This window comes from Sciurus carolinensis, chromosome 7 (genome assembly GCF_902686445.1).
Source record: "Sciurus carolinensis chromosome 7, mSciCar1.2, whole genome shotgun sequence".
NCBI lineage: Eukaryota > Metazoa > Chordata > Mammalia > Rodentia > Sciuridae > Sciurus > Sciurus carolinensis.
The window spans coordinates 53,225,574-53,239,547 of record NC_062219.1 but is presented as its reverse complement, the minus strand read 5'-3'; the positions used below and the strand labels follow the sequence as shown (position 1 = coordinate 53,239,547).

Below are 13,974 nucleotides of genomic sequence, written 5' to 3'. Positions count from 1 at the left end.
AACTGATCCTATATCTGTATTGGGCCTGAATAAGCCTGGATATAAATGGTGCAAGCAAGGAGGCCCAAATCTTTTGGGATTGGGACAATGTGCCATTAGTTCCTTCATTTTATGAATCGCTTAGACCCCATCCTACTGCCCTTCTCACTACACAATTCCAAAAGTATGTCTTGAAGCATCTGAAGTGTTTATCACCTATAAATGGCAAAAAGTCACAGCTGAAATTTCCACCAGTCTCAATCCATCTCAGGAGATGGAAACTTGTTCAAAAAAATTTCACAAGAGAAACATTGACTATAAGAACCTGTGAGCAAGAATACTAACAGGAAGGGTAATGACATGAAAAATTGAAAGTAGTCAATGACATAAAAGATGTATATTTTGTCTTTGGAAACATTTTTATATTTATGAGATCCTCCAGTTGGTGGTTTTGTTTTGTTTTGTTTTGTTTTGTTTCGTTTTGTTTTAAGTCAGGGTCTTGCTATGTTGTCCAGGATGCTCTCAAACTTGTGAATCAAATGATCCTCAGCCTCCCAAGTAGCTAGGACTACAGGCATGCACCACAGTGTGTGCCCAACTCAGTTTCTTGAGAATTTAAATTTCCATCTGCTATAGCTTCAAGGTTAAATGTCCCCCAAAGGCTTGATCCCCAGGCTGGTGCTGCTGAGAGGTGGTGGAACCTTTAGGAGGTAGGGTCTAATAGGAGAAAGTTAGGTAATTGGGGGTGTGTCCTTGAAGAAGACTGTGGGATTCCAGCCCCTTCTCTCTCTGTTTGCTTCCTGGCCATGAAGTGAATGGTTTTGTTCTACCACATGCTCCTGCCATGATATGTTTCACCATAGGCCCAAAGCAATGAGGCCAACAGTTCATGGACTAAAGCCTCCAAAACTGTGAACCAGAATAAACATTTTCTCTTTATATGCTGTTTATTTCAGGTATTTTGTTACAGTGATAGAAAGCTGACTTACACACCATCAAAATGTACCACGAAGACCTAGACCTCCAGCTTTCTTAAGCTTCCCCATACACACTCCATGCCACTTGCTTCTCCTACCATTTGCTGCTCTATTCTAGGAAAACTGCATCATTTCTCAAACTGATATAGAAAAGATGTTTGAAGTTAAGATGAGCTCTTTCTACATGTTATTTTTCTCCCCAAAAGACTAATTTTCCTTAAAACAACTTTTCTCATAATTCTTCCTGAGCCATAATAAATAAAAACAGACATGTCATCAGATACTTTGATAAGAAAGGGATAATGTCAATGCACAAATTATAAAAGCAAGATTTTTGAGCATAATATGAAATTCAGGCAGCCTACACAAAAATAATCAGGAATTCAGACAGATGGATAAATGCAGATTTCTAACATTTCTCTCAGGTTTTGTTACATTTGGTTCACATGGTGAGTTATAGTTTAAACCATCTAAAGTCACTTTAACCTGCACCTAAAATTAAAGAAGCATGTCAGCGTAAATTATAGTTGCTTGTATCAAAGCTATTTTAACCATCAAAACTTATAAATTAAGGAAATTTGAAGGTAAAGAGATTCCACACCTCCAAGACATATTACATTGTAAAAGAAAAGCAACTTACAAAGAACAATATGTAGTGAATGATCTCATTCTGCTATAATATAGGATAATTAATATGCACAAATATATGAAAACGCACAGAAAGAGAATTGAAAGGGTACAAGCCAAACATTCTGTAAGTGATCTCTGGGAAGGATTCTAGGGCAGGAATAAATAGAAAGGAAAGAAGCAAGCAAGGAGAGAAGAGAGAGAGGGAGACACTAATTCTTCTAACTCTCGACCTTTTCCTCAAAATGATGTGTGTGTGTGTGTGTAATACTAAAACATATCATAATAATATGGCTAGCAGTATTGTTTCTGATATAAAAAGACAATAAAATCACACTAAAAAACTCCACAGAAATTTCACTTCACTGCCACATTTAAAAACATTTTAATTACTTACCCACTAGGACGAGCTGTAAGGATTCATTGTTTATTATATTGAAAGTATTCAGGTTGAGAGAGAAGAATCCCAAAGAACATGTAAACCAAATGATCCAAAGCATAAGTGTCCTTGATGCAATATTCCAGTCAAAAAACAGATCTGTTATATTGTGCTTCTTAGCTACAGAAGCATTACTGACAGGACCATTTAGATCCAGTGAAAAAAGTTCTGACAGGTCACAGTGCCTACCATGATTACCCTCAGCTATAATATCAACTAGAATTTGTGCTTCTTTATATTTTCCTTTTGAGAAAAGCCAGAAAGGTGTCTCTGGCAGCATCCAACAGCACAGGATAAAGGGGACAGTCACAGTGGAAAGAATCATCTGGTAAATCCACATGGTTTTGACTAATTGGCTCATCAAAGACACTGTTATTATCCCAATGGCAAAGGAGGTATGTAAATGGATGGACACACACGTGCGAAACTTCATACCAACGAATTCCATCACATAGATGAACACTACCACATGATAGCCACTTGCACTCTGAAAGACAAAGAAGGGGAGGGGGTACATATTTAAGGTCACATTTACATCCACTGAGAGATCTTATCTCTTTGCAAATCACATTTAGGTGAGAAAGAAAATGAGGATGGTTTTCTGAAAACCCTTTCACATTTGTAAAATGGCATTCAGTCTGATCATCTTTCTTCTTCAAATGACTCCTGTTATCTTTCCACACCCTTCCCATCCCAAATGGCAAACTTGAGACAGTATTATATCACTGCTGACACAGCTTCTTGTTTCATTTAAATGGCCAATCATAATGTGGATATACTTCTCAGTTCCGTCTAGATGCACATATCTATTTATCTACATACATAAGGTCTTTATTGTTAAATTCTAATTGTTAAGTAGGGACAAAAATTTATGGTAACTAGTGGGAAGAAAAACAGATTTGGTTAAAACTTTATTTTGACAGGCGACAACAAAAATTGACAAATTGGACTTTATGAAAATTAAAATTTCTGTGCATCTAAGGCTTCTATCAACAGAATGAAAAATATTCATTCATTCACTACAGAACAGAGAAAATATTTAACAAATAATTCAGTTCTAACAAGGGCAAAAGACTTGAGTAGACATTTCACCAAAGAAAAAAACACAAATAGTCAATAAACACATGAAAAGATATGCAACATCATTATTTGGGAAATGCAAATCAAAACCTGGAGATACTCCATAATCATTAAGACAGGTACTATCAAAATAAAAATTAAAAGACAGAAAATAATTGTTGGTTGGATGTAGAGGAATTAGAACTCTCGTGCACTGTTTATAAAGAGTGATAAATGGCATGTAAAAAGGTATAGCTCATATGGAAAACAATACAACAATTTCTCAAAAAATTAAAAATAATATTACCATATGATCCAGCAATTCCACTTCTGGAAATATACTCACAGGAATTAAAAGCAAAGGGAGGTCTCAAAGAGGTATTTGTACAGCCCTTTCAATAGCAGTTTATTAACAATAGCTAAAATGTGGAAGTAACCCAAACATATTTCAACAAATGAATGCATAAGGAAAATGTGGGGTATATACATATTTACACACATACCACTAGATAAAAGTCTGGCTATTAGGTCTTAAAACTGAAAGGAAACCTGATATTACCACAACATAGATGAGCCTTAAGGACACTACACCTAGTAAAACCAGCCAGGCACAAAACAACAAATACTATATCATGGTTCCACTTAAATGTGGTACCTAGAGTAGTCAAAATCATAAAGACAGAAAGTAGATGGTGGTTATTAGGCGGTGGGGAGAGGAGGGATGGGGAGTTATTGTTTAATAGACACAGAGTTTCAGCTTTGCAAAATGAAGAGTTCTGAAGATGCACAACAGTAATGGCTGTAAAACAAATGAAACATATTTACTCTCGCTGAGCTGTACATTTTAAATGATTAAGATGATAAATTTTATGTTATGTGTATTTTACCACCACAACAACAACAACAAAAAAGTCGAGGGTGAAACTTGTGGTTTAAAAATATACCTATCATGCCAGGTACACACCTGCAATCCCAGCAGCTGGGAAGGCTGAAGCAGGAGGATCACAAGTTCCAAGCCAGCCTCAGCAATTTAGCAAGATCCTGTCTCAAACTAAAATATTTTAAAAAGGGCTGGGAATGTGACTCAGTGGTTAAGTGCCCCTAGGTTCAATCCCTGGTACAAAAATAAATACATAAATAAATAAATTATATATATATGTGTGTGTGTGTGTGTGTGTGTGTGTGTGTGTGTGTATAAATACACACATTATATATATATATAAATTTTAGATTATAATAACCATATCTGATCACTTTTGGGATAAACAAAGAACAAACCAAACGATGGATATTTGGGGGATGCAAGGTTGAAGGAATTAGAATTTTTCCTACAAAATTATTTCACATTTGACTTTCACTGCACAAATCACAAAGTAATTTTTTTGTGAAATTATCCCAGAGCACCACTGATTTGCCCAAAGACATCTCTTCATCCTCGGATACTTCAATCACACTTTTTGGAAGACTCATCATGTCATTATCCTCACAGGTGTTCCTTTCTCCACATGTTAACTGGGCTCTGCCAGATCCAGAATCTGGTCAAGGTTTGGGGGAGGATTCAGGCATTTTTGCCATTGCTTCTGAAGACTTCTTGTTATCACACATGCCTAGTAAAAGCTGCGTGTTCATCTTGGCTCCATCCCACAAGGATTTTCCAGTGATGATAGAGGACTGAGTTACTAGGAAGCAGCAAAGTGCTCACTGGAGACTACTACATCAATGGTCAGTTTGATATTTTCATGACAACAACTTTTATTTCCCCATGCAACCTTGTGTCGGCAAGGCTCAGATAATAAACCTTGATCATCAGGTCCCCTGTATCTAAGAACCTAGAAGTTGCTTGGTATTTGCTCTGTTACAGCAAACAAAGGTCATGGTAGCTACAAATACCACAAAGCACCCAGCTAATTAAGCTGTGACATCAGTCCCTGTCAGTTTTTCAGTGCTAATTATTTCTCATGAGTCTATTCCCACTTCCTTCCTGGTTACTTCTGCCACTGGATTCACAAGATCCACACACAAGTGTCTAAATAATTTCAAAGTACTCCTTGAATCCTTTCGTACCCAACACCTCCACCGACAACGCTACTCCTCACATCTGCTCTGATTCTGTCTCCCCATAGCAACCAGCGTAACCACTTCACCCCCACCTACACCCCACCTTCAGTAGATTCCCATTGCCTTTCAGAGACAGACAAAAATCTTTACCATCCTACAAAGTCCTGTCTTGGACCCCCCAAGTCCTTCGGCATCATCAGTGCATCTCACCTCCTCTCCGTTCTCCAGACATTACACCTTTAATTCTTTCTCATCCCAGGACATCCTCACCTGCTGCTACCTTTGCTGAAATGTTCTTTTACCTTCCCTCAGAACTAAACGGCCCCTGATCCTATAGACCCCAATGGGATTCCTTACTATTGATGTTGTAGGTATATATGTAGGTATGTATGTATTGTTGATTACATAGTATATTTTGTGGAAATCCAGCAATTATTATTAATTATTTGTAATTTGTGCATATTTTTGTATATTTATTTAACTGACAGAAAAATTTCATATGCATGGGATACATTAAGGTCACACTTCACATTGTACAACATGTACATATGTTCAAATCAGGGTGAGCCTATCTATCTCCTCATTTATCATTTCTGGTTTTGGGGGGTGGGGAGTACCAGGGTTTGAACTCAGGGGCACTCGACCACTGAGTCACATCCCCAACCCAGTTTTATATTTTTATTTAGAGACAGGTCTCACTGAGTTGCTTAGTGCCTCACTTTTACTAAGGCTGGCTTTGAACTCTTGATCCTCCTGCCTCAACCTCTGGAGTCCCTGGGATTATAGGCATGTGCCACCATGCCCAGATAACATTTATCATTTCTTTGTGGTAAAAACAGTCAAAGTCCCTTCCAACTTTTTGAAGTATTCAGGACATTATGGCTATCTAGATGTTATTGCTATCTATCGTCACCTTACTGTACAACAGCATGCCAGAACTCATTTCTCTTATCTAAATACAACTTAAAGCCTGCTGACCAACCCTTTCCCATATCTGCCTCTGGTAACCACTATGCTACTTTCAACTTCTATGGGATCTATTTTATTAGATTTCGCACATGAATGAGATCGTGTGTTACTTGTCTTTCTGTGCCTGGTTTATTTCATTTAATATTATGATGTTCCAACCATGTTGTCACATATGATAGGATTTCTGTATTTTTTTTTTAAAGATGGCTGGCTGATCAACATCTTTCCTATCCTCTCAACTGTAGAATGATTGAAACAGTCAGGTCTAGTTTATTTAGCACTGTACTGTGTAGATCGATAAATATCTGAGTAAATGAATCTGTCTGCATCTCCCATGCTTGCAATTCTATCACAGATTTATTTCCCATGAAAATCAAAGAAAAGAGTTCCAAAAATTAAGGCCACATTTCACAGATGTGTTCAACAGATGCAGCCTCGTGTTCTTGGTTCTGTGAACAAATGAAAGGTACTTTGCAAGACTGAAACAGATATCTTTAGAATTATTCTCGTAGGTCTTCCAAAAGGGACCTTCAGACTTTCTCGGTACCTGTGCCTCTGCAGAGCCATTCATCCCTCCCAAAAGGTCTCTCTCAACAAATCTGACCCTGGAATTACAGATCCATGTCTTCAGTAGAAATAGAACAACTGGTTGCTATATTTCATATGACAAACTCTTTATATTTCTAAATATAAGCATTTACTTTTAATTAGGGTGCAACACCTTCAATTTTCCTATACTTTTACATCTCTCCAGCCCTTGACCATCCCTTTCTAGCTACCAAAACCAAACACACCACCTCATTCCCTAAGGGTCTTGAGGACCTCTTCTGAGGGTGAAGTCCTTGGCTTGTCTCTGGACCCTCATCATCCACCCTGCCTAGAAGGGCTTTTATGCATACTCTGCTCTGATTTTATTAAGATCACAAATTCTTCCCCCAGATAAAAACTTCCCTCATTATTCTTGATTAGCAACTTCGAATCAAAAAAAAATCACTGCTGCGGTTGTTTGATAGTTTGGAAGCCTGTCTGGAAGCCTCACTGATCATGGAAACAGCTTCCTTGCTTGCTGGCCCACTTCCGGTAATAACTGCCATTGTGAGGTATGCCTGCTCTGTGTATTGTAACTGCCAGTGTTCACATTGAGTCTCACCGAATCTTGATAACAACCCATGAAATGGGTATTATTTTCTATAGTTTGCAGACTAGAAACCACAGCTCAAAGAGGATAGCATATTTGCTTAAGGTCATACAGCTATCATACCAATATATGACAAAAATGGTTTTCAAACTTGTGATGTGTCCTCATGACATAAAGATTCAATGCCTTGGGCCGGGGGTGTAGCTCAGTGGTAGAGCTCTTGCCTAGTATGTGTGAGGCACTGGGTTTAATCATCAGCACCACATATAAATAAATAAATAAAATAAAGGTCCATCGACGACTAAAAAAATAGTAAAAAAAAAAAAAAAAAAAGATTCAATGCCTCATTTTCATTCTTCTTTACATTATACAAACCACCTTGACAATACATTTTGTTGGTTTGGTTTGTGTATACAGGCCCTGACTAGATCAGTGAAATTTCTCAGAAATAAAACAATGCCTTTGTAATTTGGTTACGTGGGCAGAGTCGAGCAAAAAAATTCTGCCTAGTAAGTGGCAATTTTTCATGTTAATGAGTTCCATTCTAAATGCAAGTCATTAATATGCCACAGGAAGACTTCTGCAATAGCGTGAATAAAGATTAGCCAGTCCTCAATGTCTCTCACTAGATTTTAAATGAGCAAAACTAAATAGAGTTAAGGTTAATATGGAAATACTGCAGCAGAACTAACGTGGTAAAAAACAACTCACCACAGCAAGAAGAAAGCGTGAGGCCAAGAAGCTGTAATAATCAAACGTAAATACTGATGTTATTCCAAACAAAAATACGCCAATGCTTGTGCACCACAGGACCATTCGCCTTCCTATTCTGCAAAATAAGAATCACACAGTGGAAGGAGCGAAGTCGGGTTGTAACAGTTCAAGCATGCACTCCAGCTCATGAAAGACGAGTTACCTATGTTTCTAAGAGCTTATTGTAGTTATTCATACATTTATTTTGGGCAAATCATGAGTTAATGCACGATTTATTCAAGAGACCAGCATTTCCGTGGGGAAGCCTGGGTCTAAGCTGCTAGTCCACACACACAGTCGCTCTGGGTCATCTCACACAATGTGCATCTGCATTCAGTCTCTCTTCTTCCCGCCTCTTTTCCCTCCAAAATACCATTTTGCAAAGTGGGTGCAGCTATGTTTTCTTGGCTCTGTGAGGCTCTTGGATCATGCCTCTTCCCACCTCTTCTGAGATCTTAACCTACCCATTACTTCTTTTCCCTCTCTCTTTCCCTTTCCATCTTTTCAGGTAAGTCTCTCTCATCCAAAAGATGAGAATCTTCTCTTGACCCCACGGCTCCTTTAGCCACCTCACATTTCCTTCAGAAAGGAATACCTGCTTCCTCCACTCCTACTCTTCCTCGGCTGATGGCGGCCAGGGGCAACCAACTTTCCTAAGCTCACTTTGCAATCACCAAGATCCCCAAATTACCCATCTTGATCCTCTTCTGCCTGTCTTTTCTGGTGGCACTGACCCTACCTACTCATCAGGACCCTGCTGTCCCATGGCTTACAAAATATCACTCCCACCTGTGCTCATACCTCTCTGATGGCCCTGTCTCAAGGCCAGCCTCTCCTAATACCCTCTACTGCCCACACTGCCCTCGTGGTTACATCTACTTCCCTGGCTCGGATTCCTGAGCATGTGCTATTGACTCTCTTTCATGTCCTGCACAGCTGCAATCTCTCCTCACTGTTGTGGCTGGTATTAAGTTTGAATATATCCCTCTTCCCCCCCATAATCCAGAGATAGTACAAACTTACTGAAAAATATCCAGACATGCTTCACTCTCTTCTGGAGCTGCTCTCTCCCTGCCATCCAGGCTCCTGACCCTTATCCTATACCTCTGCCCACTGCCCCTCATCCCCTTGCATACTGGTCACCCAATACGTCAGTTCAGAAATGCTTCCCAAATAGGTCTTTGTCTTTCTCTCCCCACTTCTCCTGCTTTGACTCTAGCCTTCATTTCTTCAATGGTCTTCCACCTGGTTTTGCCACCCTCCCACCAATAAACCTCCACACGCTTCCGGGAAACGAAGTAATCCTGGTTAGGGTTTTGCCTACTCATTTCCTTTACCCATCCTATACTTCCGCCACTGCAGGCTTCTGTATACTTGCATTTCCTCTGCTGCACCAAGCAAACCTATTGGTTGGACCGATCGTTTTGCCTGAAGGGTGCCAGGCTCTCTCAAGAGAGTTGCTCCTTCCCCTTTGGAAAGCCATCTCTTCTGATGACTCACGGAGCTTTGAAAACTCAGGTCAAATGTGAAGTCGTTCCTTCATCTCCTGGGGGTTCATGGCAGGAATTAAGACACAGGTGGTGCAGTAAATATGCACACTGGCCTGGGTCTAAATCCCAACTCCACCCCCTCCTTCCCAAGGGAACTTTCTATGTTTTCTTTTCCTCATAAGAAAAAAAATAAAATAAAAAAATAAAGACAATACTGCCTACCTCACAGACTTCTTTAATAATACTGCACAAGATATTTAGAATAGTAGATCATACTTAGTTAATTGTCCATAAATGTCAATTGTTGTTATTATTATTTTTAAAGTATTTAACACATTTCATTAAAATTACCCATTTAAAAGCCTTGTCCTAGGGTTGGGGATGTAGCTCAGTTGGTAGAGTGCTTGCTTTGCAAGCACAAAGTCCTGGGTTCAATCCCCAGCACAAAAAAAGTCTTGTCTTTTCTACTATTAGCTCCATAAGAATGAGATCAGATCTTATTTCTTTCATTTTTTGTAATAATATATAATGCATGCATAGTATATATACAGAATAGGGAATAATAAAGAATCAAACACCTAAAAATCACTACCCAAGACAAGTAGGAGATCACTGTCAGTCACTCAATAACTTCCTGTACCACCCTCTGAAATCACAAACCTCCTGCCCAATTCCAGCAGGAAGCTTAACATAATTTTGATGATAATCAATTCTTCAATTTTCATTCCACCAAACCATTTTTATATGCAACACTAAATGATACAGGTTATTGTTTATAAACAATACAGGTTAGTATCACTTTATGATTTTAAATGTTCTATAGCAGAATAATACCATGTGTATTAATGTATGCTTTGCTTCTTTCTCTCGAATTGTTTGAGTAATTCATCTATGTTGTTTAATGTAGCTGTGGCTCATTCATTTTCATGGCACATATTCTTCCTACTCTAAGAATATACTACAAGGCAGGCATCATGACACAGTTAAAAGATATTCTAATTGTTCACAGTGCAGGGCAGTCAGGAACAATACTGTAGGAGCATTCTTATGCACGTACCCACATGGACATACACAAGAGATGTCCAAGGTACCCACACTAAAGCAAGTGAACTATGCACACATCACTAACTTCTCCACATAATACCAAATCGTTCTTCAAAGTTTTGCCAATTTGCATTCTTGATTTGCATTCAAACCAGCAGGAGAGGAGATTCCAGTATTCCATATCCTCACCAAAACTTAGTATTAAAAGAACTCTTTCTTTTAGCAACTGGTCAAAAATAAATGGTGTGGTTATATATCATGGATATCCTTTTTCATCTTTTCATTAGCCATTTGGATTTTCTCTTCCATAAAGCAACTTCAAATCTTTTCTCCATTTTTCTAGCCGGTAGTCTTTTTCCTATTGGTATGAGTCCTTTGACTATTCTAGATAGTAATCCTTAAGTTATGTGTAAAGCAAATCTCTCTTTCTCTCTCTCTCCCTCCCTTTTTCTTCCCCCTTCAAGAGTCTTTCCTCTTTCACTGGTGTCTTTTGATGGGTATAATGAAGTCAAATTTATCCATCTATTCCTTTATTTCTAGGCCTGTTTGTTTTAATGATTTCTCTTCCCTTCCCTTAGTTTCTGAAAATATTCCCCTGTATTATCTTCCTGAAGTTGTATAGTTTTGCCTTTCACATATGAACCTTTAATCTTTTTTGAACTCATTTTTCCAGATGTGAAGAAGGCAATTCAACTGAATTTCTTCTTTATAGATAGATAGATAGCTGTCCCAGCACCACTAACTGATATTTTTCCCATGAATATACAATGCCTTATTTGTTCCATACTCAATACTTATGAATGCAAAAATCTGTTTCAGGATTCCCCTAAGAGATCACCCACCTGTTTGTCTGAAAATATATCTATATACCTTAATGATTTGATTCTTAAATCCTATAATTTTCTCCATAGAGGAATTACTTTTTACTAGATTTATCCATAAGTTTCATATTTTTAGATTTCTGTAATTTAAAAATGTTTGTATTTGTTATCAGGATATAAAACACAACTAATCTTGACATTGATAATATGTACTACCTTATTGAATGCTCATTAATTCTAATAGTTCATATGGATATTTTTCATACATAATTGTACAGTTGTAATGAATTCTTTTATTCTTCCTCTCCAATTATTCTACCCTTCTTCCCTCCTTTCTTTTCTCACTCTTTCTCCCCTCCATCCCTCATCCTTATAGCATTGACTAGAATCTCCAGCACATTGGTAAGTAGAGGTAGCACTACACATCCTGGTTTGTTCCTGGAAAAGCTTTTGATATTTCACAATTAAAATGTTGCTATAAAGCCAGGCATGGTGGAGCACAGTTGTAGTCTCAGGTACTTGAGAGACTGATGCAGAATTGCTTGAACTCGGGAGTTTGAGGCCAGCCTGGGCAACATTTCAAGACCCTGTCTCAAAAAAAAAAAGAGGAGGAATTGGAGGAGAAACAGGAGGAGGGAAGAGGAGGAAAGAGAAAGGGGGGAAGGAAGGAAGGAAGGAAGGAAGGAAGGAAGGAAGGAAGGAAGAAAGGAAGGAAAAAAGGAAAGGGGACAGGAAAGGGGGAAGGGAAGGGAAAGAATGGGAAAGGAAGATAAAGAAAAAAGATGTTGCTATAGTTTAGAAGTGTTCCCCAAAAGCCCATGTGTTGAAGAAGTCCCCAACCTGTGGCACTATTGGAAGGTGGTGGAACCTTTAGGAGGTAGGGCCTAAAGGAAAGAAGTTAGATCACTGAGAGGGATGCCCTTAAGAGGATATTGGTACCCCAGCCCCTTCCTCTCTCTTTTTGATTCTTGGCCACTACCATGTAAGCAACCTCACTATAATGTATTATGCTGCCGCAGGCCCAAAGTAACAGGGCCAAGTGAATGAACTGAAACCTTTGACACAATAAGCCAAAATGAACCTTTATTATCTCAGGTTTCTTTTTCTACAGTTAACAGAATGCTAACTAACACTTATATTCATGCTAAATCTTATTATGGTAACTTTTATGAGGTTAACAGTATTCTTTTCAGTTTTTATCATGAATGGGTTTTGAAATTTATCAAAAGTTTTCCTGCATTTATTGAGTTAATCATATAAATTTTGTTCTCTAATCTGTTGTGGTAAATTCCATTAATTAATTTCTAGTATTAAATTTGTTTCAGGCCTTTTCTCTCTGCCTCCATGAATTTTAATTTCTCATATTTTCTACCTCTTTGAGTTTTATTATTGATAATTTTTCTGTAAGCTATCGTCAATTTCACTACAACTTTCTTTAGCTATGTATAATAGATCGTTAAAATTATACACAGGATTTTTTATTCATTTGTTTTTTATCTCTAGAAATTCTGGGTATTCTTCAGTTTTATGTCATTTTTAATACAATTTTCAGTTTTTAATTGATATTTTTGAGTTTATCTTCTATTTCTTTAAAGATGCTCAATATATGGGTTTCATTATTTGCACATGATAATTCCAATAAAGTCTTTGTATAGAAGTCCACCTCTGATGGGTATTGCTCATGCTGATTCTTACTCATAGTGCCTTTAATCATGTGTTCTGGTTTTGACTGAGTTATTTATATACCATGAAAAATAGTTCTAAGAATCCTCTCAGGCTGAAGACATACAAGCAAAGGGTGATAAGCAAAGAGTCTCAAATTTGATTTTGCTCTACCTTTAAATTAATAAGTTAATCTTTTGCTATTTAATGGATACTGGCAAAAAAAAAAAAAAAAAAAAAAAAACCTCTGGATCAGAGAAAAAGGACTTCATTTTGCTTACGACAACACAGAAAGCAATCAAGCATTTGCATGTTTGTGATACTTCCCTGACCGATAAGCCTTGCAGAGGTGACACCCGAATCTCCCCACACCTGCATTAGAGAAGAACACTGGATTTGAGGAATTCACTGCTGTTACAGTAAGCAGTTAGCAGCCTAGTCCTTGCGACAGAGAGAGAACATAACCTCATATTTTAAGGTTATGGACTGCATGAACAATTCTAAGAAATGGTCTCTGGGAAGACCTGCATTCTTGGCACACCCAGCAAGAGGTGCAGAAGTGGAAAAACCTGAGGAGGACTGTCCCTCTCAAGAAGTTTTCCTGAGAGTATATTAATTTCCTTCTTCCATGGGCCTTAAGACACTACCGATCTGGGGCCATATTAGCTGATTTCTTAATAGGAGGATTTGTTGGAGTTCCCAAGCGATGTTATTTTGAGCTACACATCCAAATGAGGACTGACTTGTGGTTACAACTTCCCAAGGACCTTTAAAAACATAAAGCCTGATCTAGCAAAGTAACTGGTGCACAGGAGGTGTTCAACATGTTTCTGTAACTATTCTAAGTTTAAATATGAAGGCACTCAAATTTTCTTTCAGTTAGCATATTTTGTACTCTGAGTTCTTTTTTAAAGCATTTGTTATATCCTACTTTTTATTGAAGAATTATATTTATACA

General features: G+C 37.9%; 1 protein-coding gene across 1 annotated transcript in view; it reads right to left on the bottom strand.

Moving 5' to 3' along the window:
* Positions 1-13,974, bottom strand: part of Slc22a16 (solute carrier family 22 member 16) — a 51,477-nt gene that overhangs the window by 15,913 nt on the left and 21,590 nt on the right. The window contains exons 3-4 of the mRNA XM_047558132.1: positions 7,958-8,075; positions 1,981-2,509 (exon numbers count right to left, since the gene is read on the bottom strand). Of these exons, the coding sequence (XP_047414088.1) occupies positions 1,981-2,509; positions 7,958-8,075 (647 nt within the window). The remainder of the gene's footprint in view (positions 1-1,980; positions 2,510-7,957; positions 8,076-13,974) is intronic.